The 20,469-nt window shown below is 40.8% G+C and overlaps 1 protein-coding gene across 1 annotated transcript in view; it reads right to left on the bottom strand.

Moving 5' to 3' along the window:
• Positions 1-20,469, bottom strand: part of arap2 (ArfGAP with RhoGAP domain, ankyrin repeat and PH domain 2) — a 176,588-nt gene that overhangs the window by 100,147 nt on the left and 55,972 nt on the right. The window contains exon 10 of the mRNA XM_080874158.1: positions 12,361-12,467. Coding sequence (XP_080730284.1) covers positions 12,361-12,467 — 107 coding nt within the window. The remainder of the gene's footprint in view (positions 1-12,360; positions 12,468-20,469) is intronic.

Here is a 20,469-nt window from a genome sequence, read left to right as displayed (position 1 = left end):
TTTGGAGGGGAACGGGGGTGCTAAGTGTGTATGCCTACGTGTGATTGCAATAGCTTTGGTGAAATTGATAGGGGGGAGGGAAGGGGGCAGGTAAATCAATATGTCTCACCATGCACCTCTAAAATCTATAAAGTTCTAATGCGGGAGTGTTTTTTTCCCCCTTTCTTTCAGGATATTATTTCTACATTAGACCCAGAAAAGTTAAAAAGTGCTGATGGAAAGAAAAAAAAAGGATAAACATAACCCATTTATAGCTTCAATATATATGTATATATTTTTAAATCAGATTTACACTGTTGCTCCAGCACGAGTTGGAGCAAGAGCTCTGTAAATCTGAAAAAGGCTAGGCAAAGGAGTGAGATGAGCTTGGCAATACAGATGGTGCTCCTTCTGTTGACATGGGTGCAGTAAGTGAAATTACTGCCACATGATGGCAATTTGTTAGTTGTAGCCAAGCGCATTAAGAATATTTGGGAGAATACATCATTAACAGTCACTTAGGTTTACATGCACTATAATAACCCAGCTACAATGATGAGATTAATGAGATTTCTCCAACTATTGGTCTTATTTCAGAGGGATTGCTCATACTCAAGAGGCCTTATATGCAAGCACTGCATGTCATTTGCAAATATTTCAATCTACTCATGTTGCTCTCATTAATTTTCCAAAGTAAATAGATTTTTTTTTTGGTGCGCACACACACACACACACACACACACACACACACACACACACACACACACACACACACACACACACACACAGTATAAGTCTGTTACTACCTAATAAGCCCTCATGCAGACATCTTGCAGGGACAGAAAGCAGAGGTTTCCAATGAGGAAGACAGTGTTTCATTTTGCGTGCATTTTGAAGAAGAAGCTGCTGAAAGTAATGACTATCTCAGTATTATCTAAATGTATTCCAAATGTGCGTAACAAGCAGCCTGTGTGCACGTATAAGCTGAAGCAGGAGCAAGCAAGAGACAAAGAGACAGGCAGGGGGAATGACAGATAGACAGAGATATAAAACTGAGGGGAAAGAGACGGAGAGCACCCTAGCTTGACTGAAAGAAGCACTTAGACAAGAGAAATGGGACCAGCGGTCTCCATGGTAACCTGGCAACCAGTGTAAAGTAAGACTCAAGATGTTGAGTCAGAGGGGTGTGGGTGAGGGTGGGTGGGTGAGTGTCGAGGTGAGGGTAGCCTAGAGCAGAGGATGTGCACCAGGCCAGCCTCGCCCAAGTAACCCAGGCGAGATCGATAGGTTGATTGGGTTCAGCTGTTCTGTGCCCACTGGTCTCTGCCCGGGGCCCATCAAAAGAGATGACTGCTCACACCGTCTGCTCAACTGCAACACGGCCCCGGAAAAACCACAAAGGGACCGATGGGAGGCGGCACAGGAGTATGTGAAGGTGTCAGAGTTTTTTCAGATATGAAGTGAAGGCTGGGTCAAAAGTAAGGCCATAAAACAGACTGCAGCTTTAAGGACAACAGACGTTAAACGGAAGGAAAATAAAATAATTTTGAATGGAAATTTGAATCATACACCTAGTTTTCTGTTAATGAAGACCTCCAAAAATGGATGAGATTGAGAGGTTATACTGCTTTACAAGCTAATGGTAAATAATTTCTTGCATCTGCACTGTAAGTTGGACATTTTACAAGCAGTCTTGTATTCTGATGAAATCTGTCAATTACCCTTACCAGCAACAGCTACAACCTTATATCCTCTGGTGCTATTTCATGCTGCTTCCATGTAATTATCTGGCCATTTAGAAAAGCTGAAAGTCATTTAATCGAGGGCCTTAAATCACACCCTTAGGCAGTAATAATAGCAAGTAGCTACTAAATACTTGCTATTATTATTGCAGAAGTGCTTTTCACACAGTCAAGTGTGGCTACATTCAGTGCTTTACTCAAATAAGGTTAAAAAGTTGAGTGTGAAACAAAGGCTATCATAGTTAGCTGAAACTAACCTAAAGAAGAAAACTAGGTGCGCAAAACCTAAACCTTAAAATAAATAAAAACTACATTCCTGAGAAACATGAAGACACAATACCAGTAAAACCAAACTTTCTTAGTAACGCTAATGCTAGCTAGCTAGCCAGTTAGCAATGTTCTATCTCTTTTTGATGTCATGGCAACCCCTTTGGGAATAAATAGTGTAGCGTGCTGGCAAGTCCTGAAAATTCTGCACAGGTGGCTGTTCAGCCGTATAAAAGACAGATATAGCCCTTGCAATGTTGTCCACCAGTTTCTGGACTCAATTCATATTTTAAAGCCTAGCATTTTGTCTGTAGCAATGTTGGTTATTTGGAGCTATGAGTTACCATATTCGGACAAGAAATTGGATTTCTAACTTATCAGCTAAGCCTACTAAAGTCAGTCAGCAAGCTGAATCCATACACTGTAAGGATGGGATGCTCAACTATATGGAAAATAGCACTGCGCCATAAATCTAAAATCCTAATCTTTCCATTCTAGTGCTTTCCATCCAATTGTCATGAAAGTTTTGGGGTTGTTACTTTAAAAGAGGCCATATACACAATCTTTTAGTATTTACATATAAACACAAAGCCAACAACACAATGCAAAGCTGAAAACCAGCTCAAAAAGACTTCAAAGCAATCGGCATGTTGATTCTATTCTAGAAAACATGGGGGGGAATTCAGGCTACAATACGATATCGCCACTCATTAAAGTTGTAGACCAGGGGTGGGGGAACTCCAGGCTTCAAGGTTACAAACGTTCTTTTTAAAAATGCAAAGTTGTGTACTGTAGTTAATCATAGGATTAACTTGCTTTTGGAGCCAGGCTCAAACAGCTATAGGTTCTACATTTTTAGTCACTTCAAGGTTGACATTATTTCCACCCATGGAAGTGAATCCTGAAGATGGTCGAGTCCATGGAAATATATAAATGTTTTTATAGAAATTTACTGAATGTTGGGAAGAATGGTTAATAAAATTGGTGTAAATACATTACTCGTGTGCCATCTTCTTTTCCAATAAAGCTTAATGCCGCTCACGTCCGTCGATTAAATCTAAGCTAAGAGACATTTAACTAGGAAATGAGGAAAACAATTTCTTTGAGATATAGATAGCAAACGATTTCTTTGTCAGGTACAATGACATCCTAGAGTCTTCATGTTACTCTGAGCACAATGTGATATTTTTATAATTGGGTTTGTAGTCTTTATAGTAAGTTAAGCAGCTCATCTAGCTCCATATTTCATCTGAAATACAGAGTGAACAAGAAGAAAAGTCAAGCAATTCCATTAAATAAGACCCTCTAACAGTAAGTTTCAAATGCCCTACATGGCCTTCATGGTCCGCTCTCTGAAGTCAGCTTCAAGATTCCTCATTCACCCAAGGATTTAATTTGACTCCCCACTCATGAAAATGTATTTTACACAAAAAGCCCTATGACTATCAAATTTGGTAATCCAATTTTGAAGTCTAGTGGCTTGACATTCTCAGTTTCTCTGGCTTGTTATATGAGAAATAGTTTTTGTTAAACATAGCACTTATATATTGAGTAACAGCCAGTTTAAGATGGAGAACCTCAATATTTCTTGAAAAATTCATCTGGCCATGACAACTAGTCACTCCCAGAGGTGTTTATTACGGAGAGAGTGACGCACTTTTAACTGTGGATAATCAATACAGCCCCTATGACCTTGACAAGAAACCAACAAACATCGCTTCTTAGAGTTGCCCTCCTTTACAGAGAGAATCCCACAGAGCTCATATCCTGCAGTCTAAAAATTTATTTAACCACGCGTCACTGACACCACTAAATTGACCGTGTTATTCTACATGAGTGGCATCTATCATTATGTCCATCTGCAATGTTATTAATGAACAAAATCACTAAGAGATAATAGTAAAAAAAATTTAAAATCACCCATCTGTGTAAAATGATCTACAATAGAGAAATGTCCAACTCCTTAAAAGTCTTTTCATTTGTACCCCGAAGACCTTATTGGGCCTTGTGTACCATAATCGACTGCATCGGTGCATCAAGGCCTGTAGCTCTGCTGAAGTCCAGCCCAGAATGCTTTGATAGTAGCTTCAGCTCATCTGTATTTTTTGGCTTTGATGTGTTTCATCTAGGGCTGCACGATTTTGCATAAAATGAGAATCACGATTTTTTGGCTTAGAATTAAGATCACGATTCTCTCACGATTTTCTTTTCCAGTATAAATATTTATTGCGCTTATTGACCCTTTAAGACCTACCATAGAACCAAGTCCGCCAGAGCTTATATTATATTTTTACATGCTGTGGAGCCATTTTTGGGAGCATTTTAAGTTGATATACATCAATACAACCATTATAGCCCAGATTTTAATAATATGTATGTATTAAGTGCATAGTAATTACATAAATTGCAAAAAAGTGCAATAAACTACAAATAAATTGAAAATCGTTTTTGTTTTTTTAAGATATATTTCTAGTTAGAGAAATTTAAGAGGCTTATCCCTCAAAACTGTAAATACAAAAAAGTTGCACAAACTAGTTTCCTACCACAGGAAATTTATTTTAAGTGTCTTCATAGTTTTATTTTTGAAATACACCAATTTTCACATACTGCAGGAAAAACGAAAATAAATATTATAATGCAAATTTGCAAAAAAAAACAGCATATGCATAAAAATAAACTATTTCCAGCAGTGCAATATGAGTCCTAAGCATCCCAGAAACGACACAGAAAGACAAAGTCAAACATAACTTTTAAAAACACAAGTATGGGCTCATAAGGCCAGATGGTAAAAAACTACATTTCCGCAAAATGACGTCACTTCCGGTTCCTGGCAGGTCAAGGGGGACATGCGATAGTTCGCGTTGATGGACGTAGGAAGTGTTATGAACAGCTGATCGGATCGGCAAAGCGTGCTTCTGGAATATTATGTTTTTGTTGCTGCAAGTGCTTTTTATGCAATTTTTGCAAAGCTATATGTGGAAGGAAACCCTGACTTAGGACAAGCTGATGACATAAGATGTAAGTACAACTCCTCCGGTTTCATATGCAAAAAAAATTATTGCGCTAGCTTACGTGATTGCAGAGCTACCGGGATTTAAAAATAGTTACGCAAAATGGAGCGTGTCCGCTCCGACCGGCTTTAAAGGGTTAACTGCACATCAACTTCGTAACAGTTGAGATTGAACATAAAAACAATAAATAAACATAAAAACAACAAATGTCTCACGTTTTGTTGTTGCCGCAAAATGTTGTACTGCTTGAAATTCCGTCTCCACCGTTGCTGGACACTGCGTGTATAGAGCAGGTAGGGCAACAATAGAAAAATAGTTGCGGGACAGCACTGTGTAGCGTTTGTCTAGGGTGTTGATCATTTTCCTAAATCCCTCGTTTTGCACAGTGTTGATGGGAGCCATATCTTTGGTCAGGTGATAAGTAATAGCCTCCGTAATTTCTTTGTGCCTGCGGGAGTTCGACGGGTATAGGGAAGCGCTGTTCCCGTTATTGATATTTGGGTGGTTGACCGGGACGGATTTTCTCCTGTCACTTTCTCGTCATCCCTGACGTGCTCTCCGTTGTTTTTTCCCTGCTAATTTTAGCATCACACGGCACAGCTTCTGTATCACGTGGTATAAGGCTCCGCCCTTGTCATTTGTTGAGCAGGAAGAGTGAGCGCTTGTTTTCATGCAGATTACGTCCCGGATCAAAATGCAGTACAATCGTCGTCTTTTTTTATTTTTTTATTTTTTTTTTAATCGTTGTCATTTGGAAATGAGATCGCACATAAGTATGAATCGAGATCGCGATTTTCTAACGATTAATCGTGCAGCCCTAGTTTCATCTTGACAAAAGATTGTTTTTTGGGGGTTCCTATCAGTTGGTTTGCCAGTAAAGCACAGTAATAACATGAGCAGCAAACCATGTGGTAGTAGTTTTGGCAATATCTCCATACAGCTTGTTGGAAGATGGAAACGTTGTCCAAAACTTGGCAGATTTTGCATTGGCTTTGGACACGATGAAACACAGTAGACCAACCGCCAAGAACACCAGCAGATAACACAGTACCCCAGATCATGACAGGTTGTGGAAACTTCATAGTGGACGTCAAAAATCGTGGATTATGTGCCTCTCAGCTCTTCCGTCAGGTTCTTGGACCTTGGCTTCAAAATGAAATCCAAAATTTACCTTCTTCTGAAAAGAGGAATGCCAACTAAGTATGAGTCCAGTTCTTTTTCCCTTTAGCCCAGATAAGATGCCGATATTGTTGCTGGTACATGAGTGGCATGGCATTAGCAACACAACAGCTGGAGCTCCTTTCCAGAAGACCTTACAAGACTGTGCGTGTTGGTGCTTGATGCACTGAAACCACCCTCAGTCCCCCTATGGAAAGCTCCCAAGTTCTTGACAATCTTCTCAAGACTACAGTCATCCCTGTTACTTGTACACATTTCTTTTCCAGTCAGCTTTCCATTAATATACTTCAGTAGAGAACTCTGAACAGCCAGCCTTTCAGCAATGACCTCCTATGGCGATCCTCCTTGTGCAGGGTGTTAATTATCATGATCTGGACACCTGTTGAATCAGCAGTCTTTCCCATGATGATGGTTCTTAGGACTTAACTAGACTGAGAGATGCACTGTGTTTACACTGTGTGAAAAGTAATTTACTCCAACTTGAAATAAAATGAAATTCTAATAATCTGAGATACTGGATTTTTTATTTTTCATGACTCACAAAGCATATTCATCAAAAATAAAACATAAAAGACTTGAATTTCTGCACATGAGATGTAATACATATTTGAACATGTATCCTTTTCAATTAAACTATGAAAAAATAATTTTTTAAAGATTTTCTCGCCTTTTGTGGGTTTTTTTTACTTTTTATTTTTTAGATGAACTAGTAGAAGTGTGCGCAAGCCACAGGCTGTTTGAGTTCCACTCTGAAGCTGTGTGTGAGCACACATGCTGAAAACATGAAGTGGCCTTCAGCGGACACTGTAATCATTCCTCCCATTGGAAACACAAAAAAAGACCTCAACAACAATTACACTGAAAGTGATGGCAGACAAAATCCACAGTTAAAAAGAAATAATGTGCAAATACAACACCGGAGCCCGGCAGTTTTCGCAGACAGGTGCAAACAGTAACGCGGCAGAAATGGACACGGGGACGGTGACTAGAGAAATATAACCACCATTTTAAGGGTCATTTTCCAAATTACGAACGCTTACCCCTGGTGATTTCTAGCAATGATTTCTTAATGGCTTTAGAGAGAGCTTTTTTATTTTTACGCTATCCACCTCAAGATCGCTTTCTGTTCACTTGATACAATGCAGCTGAAAGGAATCAGTGGGCAACAGATTACATTTGAAAAACTTTACAGTAATGAGTCCTTCAAAAACCAAAGCTCCCGCACTCAGAACAGCCCAAACACCAGGCTGCCGAGAGCTTTCATTACCAAATACTTTCTGTCCAAGGCAGAAAAATTGTGAAACTGTCCAAAGACCTCAATACACATCAGACAAACAAAAAACAAAGCAGACAAACATGGATTTTCTCCAATATGCCCTTGAGCTAGGCATTTATCTGCAGCTTTACTGTAGCACAAGTGTGTTCTGATCATGAGCCCAAAGTTTTTCTCTCTCCCCAAAGTTGAACGTCTTTGCCTGCCGACGTCTCCTCTCCTCTGTGCCTCATTGTCATTCCCTCTACTCTTAAAAGTTTGCTATTGTATCCAACACAACGGACCGTCCACTTAACGGCAGCGAAAACAATAGAAAAGCCAAAGTGAGTCTCCACAGCTTAAAGTGATTAGATGAATTTCTCACTAATCCCCACCTTGAGCAGGTAGGAGAACGCTCCCAGGGCTACCAATCGATTTGATACACACTCTCACACAGAGATACACACACACTCTAACCTTTTCTAAAATCATCTCATCAAAACTATTCGGGAGCTCATTTGTGTTCGGTTTTTTGGGGGTCCTTACAAAATGGCAATTACATCCAGCGTATTAACGAAGGTGCCAAACGATGGGACCATTAAGGGAGCTGACACAAACAGATCGATCGGATATACAACAGACACGTGGAGGAATGAGAGCAAAAATAAAAATCTTTACGCGAGGCAACGGGCAACACAAAAAAAAGAAGAAAGAAAGAAAAAAAGGAAGGGCTGAAAAGAGGAAACGGTGCAAAAAGCACACGCAAACAAACGAGCCGTGCTTTGTCCAGGCAGCTGTGACGGTTGTATTCTAAATGGGCCATTACAGCACAAACAAGCAGCACGCTCATTGATCGCAGGCCCACAGGACTCGAGGCATCTGAAAGGCTTTGTGCCCTACAGAGGCAGAGATACCTGTACAAAGCTCCCAGAGGAGACTTCATAAAAAAGCATGGTGATCGTGTACGCCCCGCTATGATCAATATGTTTATAGTTTGTAAGAGGCGGATGCGGTGAGTTACAAGATGCTCCGTCACAGTGATTTGACAGGAGTGCTGCTAAATGCGGTAAAAGCAAACTTATGAAGAGTTTCTCTTTTGTCTCATTAGAGCTCAGGCTTAACTTTGTGACACGGCTGCTCATTAGTTACACCCCAAAGGAAAACAAAGAGTAAAAAGCGCATACATTTGTATTAAATGACTGACAATGAAAATAAGTTTGGTTCAATGGCTTTGACTGAGCTCCTGTTTAAGAAACTTTTTTTTTGGTTTGTTCAGATATGTAACCACTAAGGTCACGTTCACATCTGTGGTTCTGCTCAGCTGGTCCAGAAATGAAATATTAAATTTGCAGCCTCGTTATTTAGATCTGCCACAAACAAACCACGAGGAGTAAAAATGGAGCCTGGCAGACCGACAGGTAACTCGCTGATTGGGCGGGCTTAATGATGAAATCCTGCATCATCGTTGCAGGGCAAAAAAGTTGGTCAAGTTGTTTTGTCCAGGTTGCATAACAGAGCAATTTGTTTCAGTCTCAGTTTGTCTGCCATGAATTAATCGTTTGGTCTGCAAAATATCCTACAATGGCAAAAAATGTCCATCAATGTTTCCTTGAAGGCGAGGTAAGGTTTGCAAATTGCTTCTCTTGTCTGTTGATAGACTGAACATATTCAACATCTACTACAGAAGACCAAGATGATACTCAATTATGTATTTCATCGAGTCCTTGCAGATTAATTTGTTTATGAAAAAACTGATCATTTCAGCTCTAAATCTCTCAGCTGTTTTCAGAATCGTGCACATTTATCTGAAGAGAGCCAAAAAAGTAACGACTAATGTTTAGTATTATTTGTAGGAAGAAGCATTGCTTCTCTTATACCATGTGTAACAGGCAAATCGTGTTATCATTTTTATTATTATTTTTACCTCTCAAAGAACAAAGTCTATGATTATACCAGTGGACAACGCCTTCGCTATTACAGTAATGTCCACAGGTTCCTGGATGATGGCCCTGTTTTATGTGACTACAGCAGATGGTCTCATTTTTATTTTAGTTTCACCACATCTAGGTTTAGCTTTTAGTTTGGTTTTAGTTAACTATAATAACCTTCATAGTTAGGCTAACTTATGATAAGATTGTTGTCCGTATTTTACTTTTTATAATTTTGTTTTTGAATGATTTAGATTAACGGTCACCGACAGGAAATACTTCATCTTTGGAGGTCAGCTATCAGCCACTCGTGACACTTCCTATGGAGTTCCACAGGGCAGCTATCTGAGCCCGTTAATGTTCTCACTATACATGTGGCCGCTTGTTAATCAGCATAATATTTGCTACTGTGGTTATGCAGATGATACACGGCTATATGTTTCTGTAGAGGCAGTGATGCTTTGACTAAACTCTCTATTACTGTATTTAATTGGCAGTAATATCAAATATTATCTATTCAGAAGTTTGGGACATTAGCAACGAGTGTAAAACCACAAGTTAAAAGTTTTCTTTCTCATTCAGATTTGAGCTTTAAAGCTCATATTAAATCAAACAGTCATTTAAGTGATTAAAATGCAACTTTAATTCAAGGGGTTTAACCAGGTATTGTTACAGCCATTTTTATACATTTGGAGAGCCTAACCAGCAACAGTATGATGGCCAGGTGAGGACTGTTTTATCAAAAATTAAGTATAGAACTTGCATTTGGTACTAGAACTCTCAATATGACGTACCAAGAGATGTTAGTGCAGGTGAGGGAGACCATCATTACACAGAAAATACTACATAAATCTACCAGGAAAACAGCAAAAACGTTAGCAGCGGCCAAAGTTAACAGTCTGCAACAATCTTCTCAAGAATAAATGCACCGACCAGCTGACCATGACAACTAAACTAGATGATTACAGGATTGTTTTCTCAGTCTGGAAAACTCCTTCACAACATCTAATCAAGTCAAAAACACTCTCGAGGAGGTAGAAATATCATCATCAAGTGTCTACAATTACTGGTTACACTTAAGAATAAGGAGGACGGATTAGAGACTGCCAGAAAACATCTACACATCTCTAGTGTTTAATGACCATGTGACACCTGGTAGAAGCAGCAGGATGAACTGTGCAGTGTACAGGGCTTTACTGCCCGCTCAGATTCAGACAAATGCTACAAAAGTGCCTGGATAATGAACCAAAGCATATTGCAGGAGTCTCACGAGGCAATTGGATATTTTTCAATGGCCAAGTCAGTCATCTGATCTCAACCCAAAAGGGCAGCTCATCAGTTATTAAATACAAAACTGAATGCAGAGACTCACAAACAAGCAGCAACTGAAAGTGACTGCAGCAGAAGCCTGGTCTAACCAGAACCTACAGGGACAAGAGAGTAACTGTAGAGCCAGATCACTCGCATATCACAGTTACTTGGTTATATTTGCACATAAGCACCTTATAAGTATATTTATTGCCTCCTTGTGTGTGCACACAGTGTACATGTGCATGCCCTGTACTAGAAAATATATCTGTGAAACTCCACAACACTTAATACAAAAAACATATATATTGAAACAAAACTGCTGAACACAATGAGCTTAGAGTAGCTAATTAACATCATGATGATATAATTAGGTGAACAGCTGAAACTTGCACACGCTGAATTGTGCGCACTAAATCAAATACCTGTCTTTGAGGTTGATGAACTGCAGTTGTTTTCTTTATGCACCACTGCTGATATATGTGGGGGGGGGGGGGGGGTTTCCACCCCTCAATTTTCAGCAGTTTTCTTGCCTGTGGCATCTACACCGTTATATGAAGATGAAGCATGGTTGTGTTTTCACAATTTTTGTCATTGACTTGGTACTTAAGCCAAGACTGCAAATGCATCTAATAAGTCAAGGATTTAGCCATGAACTTGCTGAGACCTGACAAAGGAGGCATCTTCAATCACTGCAATATAGCAGAGATGCAGTTAATGTGTGGCTGTTATTGTGTAGTTTGACTCCACTTTTTCAGAGGCTCTGCTAAAACAGTGTTTTAAATCATTTTCACTAACAAAGTAACACTTCTCATCCAGCTCCCTTCATCAGCACATTTGACTGTATCAGCTTAATTGAACTCTTGTTTTTCACAGATAAGGAGCGAGGGATAGTTTTCTTTTTGCACATTTCATAAAAATGAAGGGAGGAAATGAAGTGAGGTGTTAGGCAGGTAGCACGTACAAAAAGAACAAAAACAGAAAGAAATCAACTTCTTCCAAACAGCTACATCTCATTAATATTCACTCCCAAAAAATACAAGATACTGGTGAATAAATTCTCCACCTCTGTTACAAGAAAGAAAGAGGCCACTATGTGAATATTATTTGACTGAAAGTTCCCTAAACTCTTATCATACTGTGTGACTGTTAATACCCTCAATATATGAGAGCAGCTTAACTAAAACCCCTGTCCTCACCCTTTACTGTAGCCGTAATGGATGGTTTGTGAGATATGACTTCTGAGATTAGAGTAAAGTGTAACAAGAGACTTATTGTAAGGACATTTCCTAAACTGTGTGGCTAGAATTAGAAGATGATCCTGCAGGATTTGTTTGTAAGAGAACTGGAAATCATGTCTTGACTTCCCACAGCCTCCTATGGTAAGATTTAAACAAATGTGGAGGTGTACAATGTCAACCTGGCTAAAAGAGAGTCTGTATCGAAGGCGAGGGGCGCCATCATTTCCAACATTCGTCTTTGAGAAGATGAAAAAGAAATAAGAAGCAGAGTATGTGTTAAGGTAAGAGCTGAAAGATCAAACGGATAGAGTGCACTCTTCTCTCACACACATAAAAAGACAAATCAAATATCACGTGCAGCCGAGCATGAATAGCTCTTTGTTGGTGGAAAAAGCGTGCAGAAACATGCCAAGCTACATGCCGTACACAAACACAAATGAAGAGTAGACATACCAGAAGTTTTTGAAGGGCGTGTTGATTTCAAAGCCCCTGCGGTCCACGTCTCTGATGTTGGCAGCGGTCAGTTCCACTTCAGCGACAGCCAGCCCCGCTTTGTAATCCTGAAAATCACAAACACAAAGATAGAAAAAAAATGATAACCATTTAACAGATTGTTCACATTTTCTCAGCAAAAAATATAAAAAGGAACCGTTTATCCTCTTCTTACATTACAGGATTGAGTGTTTACCTCACTGTTAAATATGGAGCTAAAGCCACAAGATCGTTAGCCTAGCATTAAGGCTAGAACCAAAGAGAAACAACTGGACACAAACACTCGTTATTTCTACATTTTTTTTTCATTATTCTTTTCACCTGCATCTTTGCAACAAAACAAACAAGCATGACCAAACGTTTCGTAACTCAGAATACACAAAACATAAGTCTTTCTTTTAAATTTTTAACAGAGAGGCTAGCTAAGCTAAGCTAATATTACATGACATTTACGCTAACATCATGTTTGGAAAGTACACAATTAAATACCTTGAATCTTCTCAGCTTAGTCTTAATAAGGATGCAAATAAGTATTTTAATGAATTAAAATTCACTGTACTTTGAATTGCTTTTTTAATTTTTATTCTAGCTCATCAAACAAGCTAATAATCTCAGCGTTCTCCTACAAAGAGAAAGAAGTCTGGGGCTTTTCTGTGTGGGTTTTACATGTTCAACCCATGTCTGTGGAGTCTCTCCAGGTACTTCAGCTTCCTCCCACAGTCCAAAGACTTACATTTGGTTAGATTATCTAGTGATTATAAATTAGCCATATGTATGAATGTGACCATGAATTGTTGTCCATTTATATCTGTTATCCCTGCAACAGCCAGTTCAGGGTGTAGCCTGTGTCTTGGCCCTTGTCTCTTAGCCCTCCATGACTCTCCATGACTCTCAACTGGATAGCTGGAAGAGAATAGATGCATGAATAGATGGATGGATGGAAGGATGGATGGATGGATGGATGGATGACCATTATAAATGCAGGTATTGAAAGACTGGAAAGTAGCTAATATCGGCCTGCTGCCAAACCGGTCGGACTCTATTAATGTTGTGCTTATTTGCCTCTTAAAGGCCCCTTTTATCTTCTTAGTAAATAAATAAGCATCAAAATTGATTGTGAAGTGTTGGCCTAACATGGCATTCTGAATTGTACTGAAGCAAACTGCGAAAGTTTTTTTTTCCTCACTAAAAGAGTGTTACTTTCCTGTACATCTTTATTTCCCCCACTTTTAAAGCACAGACATATGCTTCAAGTTGAAAATGAATGCAGAAAATATTAAAAACAATGTTCCCTAAGGGGCCCTGCAAATATTTGGCTTCAACCACTGGGCAGCACTTCAAGCCCCTTCTGGTCAAATTACAGACCCTGCTTAATAAGGTGGGATCAACAGGTCAGCTCATTAAAGTCGCAACCTGTTACTCAAATGAGGCTTGAATGTCAACACTGAGGAAGAAGCACAGTCACAGCTGTATATTATATAGTATATACATAAACACACACAGGAAGTGGATATAATGTTAGACTCGTGAGAGGGACCTGCTGAACTGTCATTGACTTTCTTCCTCTCCTCACCAGTGACGCACAAACTGCCTCTGTATGTGGTGTGCGTGTTTGTGTGTTGCAGAGATACACCGGGATAAGTGTGTATGTGTGTGAGACACATAGAAAGCAATAGAAACCAGAAAGAGATAGGGAGAGTATACCTGCGCATAACAGCAAAGCTCTGTTAAAGCCAAAAGTTTCATCTCGGGAATCCAAACCAACCCGAGCTTTCAGCTTCAATGTTTTCTGAGGCACATTTCAGAAAATAGGGGTTATGTGCAAAGGCACAGTTTTCACAAGTTCCACTGTAACTCTACATGCCCCTCCCTTCTCCCACTTCACCCTCAACACTCACAGCAGTTTAGACCATTTTCTATAGCCTAGAGCTCCGAGCCAGAAAGAGACGGAAAAACAGACGGGGAGACGGAAGAAGCGCACCCACTCCCACACATATAAGCAAAATATCAAAACAGAGCCGAAATCCGAGGGGTTCCAACTTTACAGTAAAGAATAATACACACTCGAAAGCATCCCTGATGCACTGAGACAAAGCCAAAAAGACGTGACTCAAAAAGATGAGGGTGACAAAGAGCGCGAGAACACAGAGGAAGGGAGAGACCGGTGAGAATGTGCATGTGAAGGGAGGTCATGATAATCCTCACTGAGAGTGGGTGAGACAGGCGAGGGGTCAGCTGAGCAGTTGACAGAGAAAGTGCGTGTGTTTGTGTGTAAAAAGCCAGAATAAAACACCATCTTCACAAATACTCCAACAGCGAATTACAAATACTGCTTAAGTGAGGAGCACTAAACGCTGCCACGCTGTGCCAGCTATAAATCATGTGTGTTTTCTGCGCTAACTGTTCTTCAGCAGCGAAAACAATTTGCACTAATTACGCCCAAACAAAGGAGGAAATGAATCTATGCCATCGACGCTGATTAGGCGCTTTTTTTGGAAACGCACGACCTAGCGGTGAGAAGACGCGTGCACGTGTGTGTGCGCGTGTTTGTGTGTGTGAAGGAGAAGAGCGCTGCCATATCTCTTGCTAAATAATTAGCAACCACCTTCTCAGAGCAGCCAGATTTTACAGATTGCAATCCAAGATGGAAGTTTACTTAAATATTTTTTCATGCTGCAGCATTTCCAGCCTGATCTTTTTGCTATTGTGTGGGCTGGATCAATTGAGGCTAATGTTGTCAAAATCTTCATTTGGCCGTCGTTAGCCCCAATTAGACTACTTCAAACAAATTTAGAGGACTGTAGTGAAAAGCGCGACCAATTATTCTCCCGTCCCACAGTTCCGCGCAACGATACCAGGAGAGGACAACGAGGCAGCGTCATGCGGAGATCCCGTGAAGCTTTATGAGTAATTAAGACCCTTTGATTTCACAAGAGGATGACATAAGCGACGGAGAGAAAGAGAGAGATAATGTGAGAGTGAGGCTTGTATGGCCAGGTCCTAATTGAGCTGAAACTTTTGACGCGAGGGCCTCGAGGGCAGCAAAAACTTGCCTCTCTCTCCTATCAATTACAGCCGTGTACAGTTGTTGCTCTTTTAAGTTCAGCGCGTTCAGAGGTTTGAAGACGCATGACGCTGTAATGAGAGCGTGGGGGTCATGGAGTAGAAATGCAGTCTCCTTCAAAGCTCGCAGTTGCCGTCCGTTCAGATCAGCAGAGGAGCTCGATGTGGCGTTATAAAAGAAAACACACGAAAAGCCCCGCAGAAGGACAAACGATTTACATGGAAGAAAAAGAAATGACAGCAGAAGGATGTCTGCATGTGTACGCGTGCATGCAGGCATCAGTGTTCACGCCTGTCTGAATGCATGTGCCGAGAGGGCAAAGCAGTCACCTATATCTAATGACCCTCATCTCACTCGGGCAGCCAATTAGAGAGTTGGGTGTTAGCGGCCGTCCAGCCCTCACCACTCGTTACCTACCCAATATGTGCTGCAGCCTCCTGCCCTCTCCAATTAATTCACCAAGTATGGAGGGATGGAGAGAAGAAGCAAAGGCATTAGAGGTAAAAAAAATAACCCTTTTTACAACTGCTGAGGGGTAGGAGGCATTAATGGCGCTTATAGGAGGAGAGAGAGGGGAAAAGGCCCTAAGGCGAATGTTCTCACGCATGTGTATGACTTACTACTTGTGGTCCATATGCAAAGCATCTCAGGGAGGTGAAACTAATTTTTTATTTTAAAAAAGTAAAAAAAAAAAATTAGCTCATATCAACAAAATCTCGAGAACTGTTACAAGGCGTGAAGGACAAAGTCTCGCTCACGCTTAACCTCGTGAATTCTGCACAAAGGCCGTTTGGAATATTCCAATTATTTCTCTCAGAGCTTTCCAAGTCAGTCGCTTCTCAGCACAGAGCCGCTCTGAAAGAAACCCAGACAAATAGAGGCAGGGCTCCACGTCTATCTCCAATTCCATGACCACTCAACCACTTAAAGCTGCTCTAAAAGCATGCAGGGTAACACCGTCTCACACAGAGGTAGGCGAGTTTAAAAGAGCACACATGGAGACAAAAGACTATTTGATTATTTTAAACATCGGGCGGCGAGGCAGCGAAGGGCGGCGACAGGGTGGAGAACACGGAAGTCACATGAACGCATGAAGACAAGAGTTTGATGTCTTCAATTTCTGTATTCCTCAAAGTCGGTTGAGGGCGCGTTTCAACCAACAACCAATAAAAGACACATTTTTGGTCATTTGGTTAAAACATTTTCACAGAGCTTGACTGGGGATCCTGCAGGTAGCTGTAAAGACTTTTAAGACTCTCACAGCTCTTCCATCGTGAGATTGTCTGGAAAAAACATAAAGATCATAGGTTTCTGTAACTAATAGCACATGACTCCAACGAGCGTCAGTCCACCCGGACCTTAGCATGCACAGACCTCAATCAGGGGGACTTTGATTATTCTGAAACTTTTATTCTAGCTCCAGTAGAAGGTCAGATTCATTTGGTTTATTTCCCCCATCAGCCTCAGCTGCTCTTTGTTCTAATTAACAAATGCTAGCATGCAAACACACAATTAATACCACTTTCAGACAGCTACAAGAAGCATCGCAAGTAATCTTCTCGGTGCAACCTTCATTTGACTACAGCTGACAGCGTCTGCCCACAGACCTGACAACACACGACAGTGTCACAAACACACAAGACAGTCATGAATCTTTATTTGTGTGCAGCTGAGATCAGATGAGTCCTGAGTGTGCGTGCAGCAATGACTAGGAACAGCAACGTGTTTGCTGGGCACTGCAGCAGGTGTAAACTTACTGCATGATGGTGTTTGATTACAATAAAGTTAAAATTATTGAAAGTGCAACCCCACCGTGAGCTTTTGTCTAGTCGCAACTTGTGGTCACATTCAGTTTTAGCTTCACATGCTGTCTGGTCCATTTTCTCGACTCACGATGTTACTGAAAATAGTGTGATGGCAGCGCAGGCTTCAAGGCTGTCTATATGTGATAGACAACAACTGCGAACAGAGACACAAACCTTTGGCAGCGAAACGCTTTTATATTCAGATTGGCAAGAGGTCAGTAATGCTTCTTTTCCACTAGCGCCTTACTCCAGGGGTGTCCAACTCCATCCATCGAAAGCTGGTGTCCTGCAGGTTTTAGATGTGTCCTTGATCCATCACAGATTTCAATGACTAAATTATCTCCTCAACATTTTTTGAAGTTCTCCAGAGGCCTGGTAATGAAGTAATCATTTGACTCAGGTGTGTTGACCCAGGGTGTTATCCAAAACTTGCAGGACACCGGCTCTCGAGGCCTGGAGTTGGCCACCCCAGGCCCCTGGCCTCAGCTGGACTCTGTTCTTAGGGATTTCCATTAGGTGGTAGTCCCCAGTACCAAGTACCAAGTACCTTTTATAGTACCTACTTGGCAAGAGTTCCAAGCTAAGTCAATAGGTACACGACGAGGTGCAGACGTTTTAGTGACAGATCAACCAGCTGGTATACAATCGCCTCAATGCCCTCCATTGTATGTATCATACAAATGAAGTCATGATACTTGAGGTCGCCTTGCTATAACAATCCCACCCACATTAAAACGCCTGAAACTGAATAAAGTCAAGTCGAGTCGAGCAGGTGCTAGTAAAAAAGAGGCCTAACGTGACTGGGTATAAAAAGAGCACCTTAGACAGGCAGAGTTTCTCAGAAGTAAAGATAGGCAGAGGTTCAACAATCTGCAAAACTCTCTCTCCAGTTTCAGAATGATGATGTGCAGACTGGTTATCTCTCATCATCCACAGTACGTAATATGAAAAGAGAAATCTGTGCAAGTAACATGGTAACATCTAGAAAGGCACCATCAGACTAACATATGGTCGCGTCAACACGACGTCTTTTTCAGGGAGAGCCTTGAATATTTTTTGCCCCCTCGCTAGTCTGATGATTACATTTGTTCTGTTTGTTGTGTCTTTGAATACATAACCAGTAACCAGCTCACCAAAGCTTGTTTTAGTCTTATTGTGTTAATAACCAATCAAATTAGTACTGTCAAAAAAGTGGTCTGTACTGATGAACCCAGAGAGATTCATTACCCCACAGTGCAATTACCTTCTGACCATTTTTAGCATCTTGAATGTTTTAGTTTTTCTGCAACTAAGCGGCCTTTGGTGCTCTCACTGCTACATTTCAGCAGGCAGCTAAGACAGGAAAGTACCACTGAACACAGGATAGTATTTAGTAGCTAAAAGGAACAGTATTTAATTTGTAATTAGTCAAACATTTTCCATTGCAATCAACTTAATATGCAAGTGTTGTAATCACGGCTTCCAAGTATGAAAAGAGAAAGAAAGGCAGGTGTAAACTGCTCTTGTTACACAGCAAAAGATTTGAATTTGTTATCTTTCAGCTAAATCAGGTATGAAGACAAAAAACGAAGAGCCTTGATCTCAAATTCAGTCGCAGCATCAGTGCTACAAAACGGCCTCGAAGTCTCTGGATGATGTTAAGTCTCACAGAGAAGATCTTGTGAAGAGCAGAGAATTTAATTAAAGCAAAGATTAATTAAAATTTCAGTCGCAATCTCATTGTGTACTCTCCCCCCCTCCTTCCACCAGGAAAGGCTCTACTGCATGTTGAAAGTTTTCATTTCAGCTAAGATTTAACTTGGAACTGGGAGGAATTCTAAATTATACACAAGATGACAGCGAGAAATATGATCATTCAACCATCAATCAATCCCTCAGCTACCAGAGTGAAAACAAAGTGGGCAACACTTGTGATGTACGACACGATAAGACACGAAACAAGTCACTCTGCTTGTGCCAATTTGCCTATGCAGGGCATGGCAGAGAGATGGTTCTCAGAGTAACCGTGTGTGTGTGAGAGACACACTTTGCGCACTGTCTGACTTTCTTTACCTTGGTGTTTAAGTGACCTTAACCACAGCTCCATCACGGGGCTTACGGTCCATGAGAAATGGGGTAGGGGTGTTGAAGGAGGAGCTGGGAGGATGATGTTTCCAATAGCTCGTTCATCATGTTAGATTAAATACTCCACTCCACTGAACTTGAACAGGGCTATGGTCTACCTCCCTCCCTGTGCTCTTGCTCTCCATCACTCTCTCCTTTTCTTACAAAACCACCAACGCTCGATTCTCACTCATGCAAGCCCTGCACCGAACTGGTCTTTCCACCCTGTTCACTTCATCTTCCTACTTCCATCTCTCAGTTTCTGACTCTTAAGTCTCTTGTCTTTCATTTGCCGCCTGCTTTCCTCCCTGCAAAATGCACCGCAGCTGCTCCTGCATTTATGCCGAGGATTTAGCTTGTAAGCTAAAATAATACAATTAATTTGTTCACTCCCTGATTCTCTCTTTCCCTCCGATTCTCCCGCTGTCTCAGATCAAGGAAGTGGAAATGTGCTGACAAGGAGTGATACCCAAAAGAGAATTCTAACAAAGATGTTTGTTCAGGCTAATGAAGAAAATAATGAAAGGCAAACAACAAAACTACAAGAGCGAGCGAAACGAAATGAGAGCCGAGGAGGGATGGAAATGAGTCGAATGCATGTAGCATTATCAAATATGCACACAAATACGTTTCAGGCACTTTAAGAAATAGTATCACGGCTGTGAGGTATCTTTCCATCTCAGATGTTATATCTCGCTGTCGGGACAGGAGCAGGCAGAGAACAGGGAAGCTGTACATGAACAGGGACTATCAGGGTTTAATTGGACTGACATCAAATATGAGAGACTCAAGGGAAACTTTAAGAGCAAACTTATCTCTTCTTTATTTTATGACTAAAATGGAGATGGAAGGTCCACAACAACAAAACAAAGCTGTACATTAACACCAAGTCAGCTACATCAGGGGCGTTTAATTATTTTGTTCCTATAACAAGCATGCTAATGTGCATGTAAAGTATTAATACCACCAAGAAGCCTCATGAGTACTTGTAATAATTGTACTTGTAATAATTTGAATATATACAAAGGAGCTTGCAAAGAAAAGTGAATATATACACTACTACAGTAAAGCTAAGTGGTTCATAGTTTATGGTGTAGC

Source organism: Rhamphochromis sp. 'chilingali', assembly GCF_963969265.1.
Source record: "Rhamphochromis sp. 'chilingali' genome assembly, chromosome: 1".
Taxonomy (NCBI): domain Eukaryota; kingdom Metazoa; phylum Chordata; class Actinopteri; order Cichliformes; family Cichlidae; genus Rhamphochromis; species Rhamphochromis sp. 'chilingali'.
This window is presented reverse-complemented; position numbering and strand designations above follow the sequence as displayed.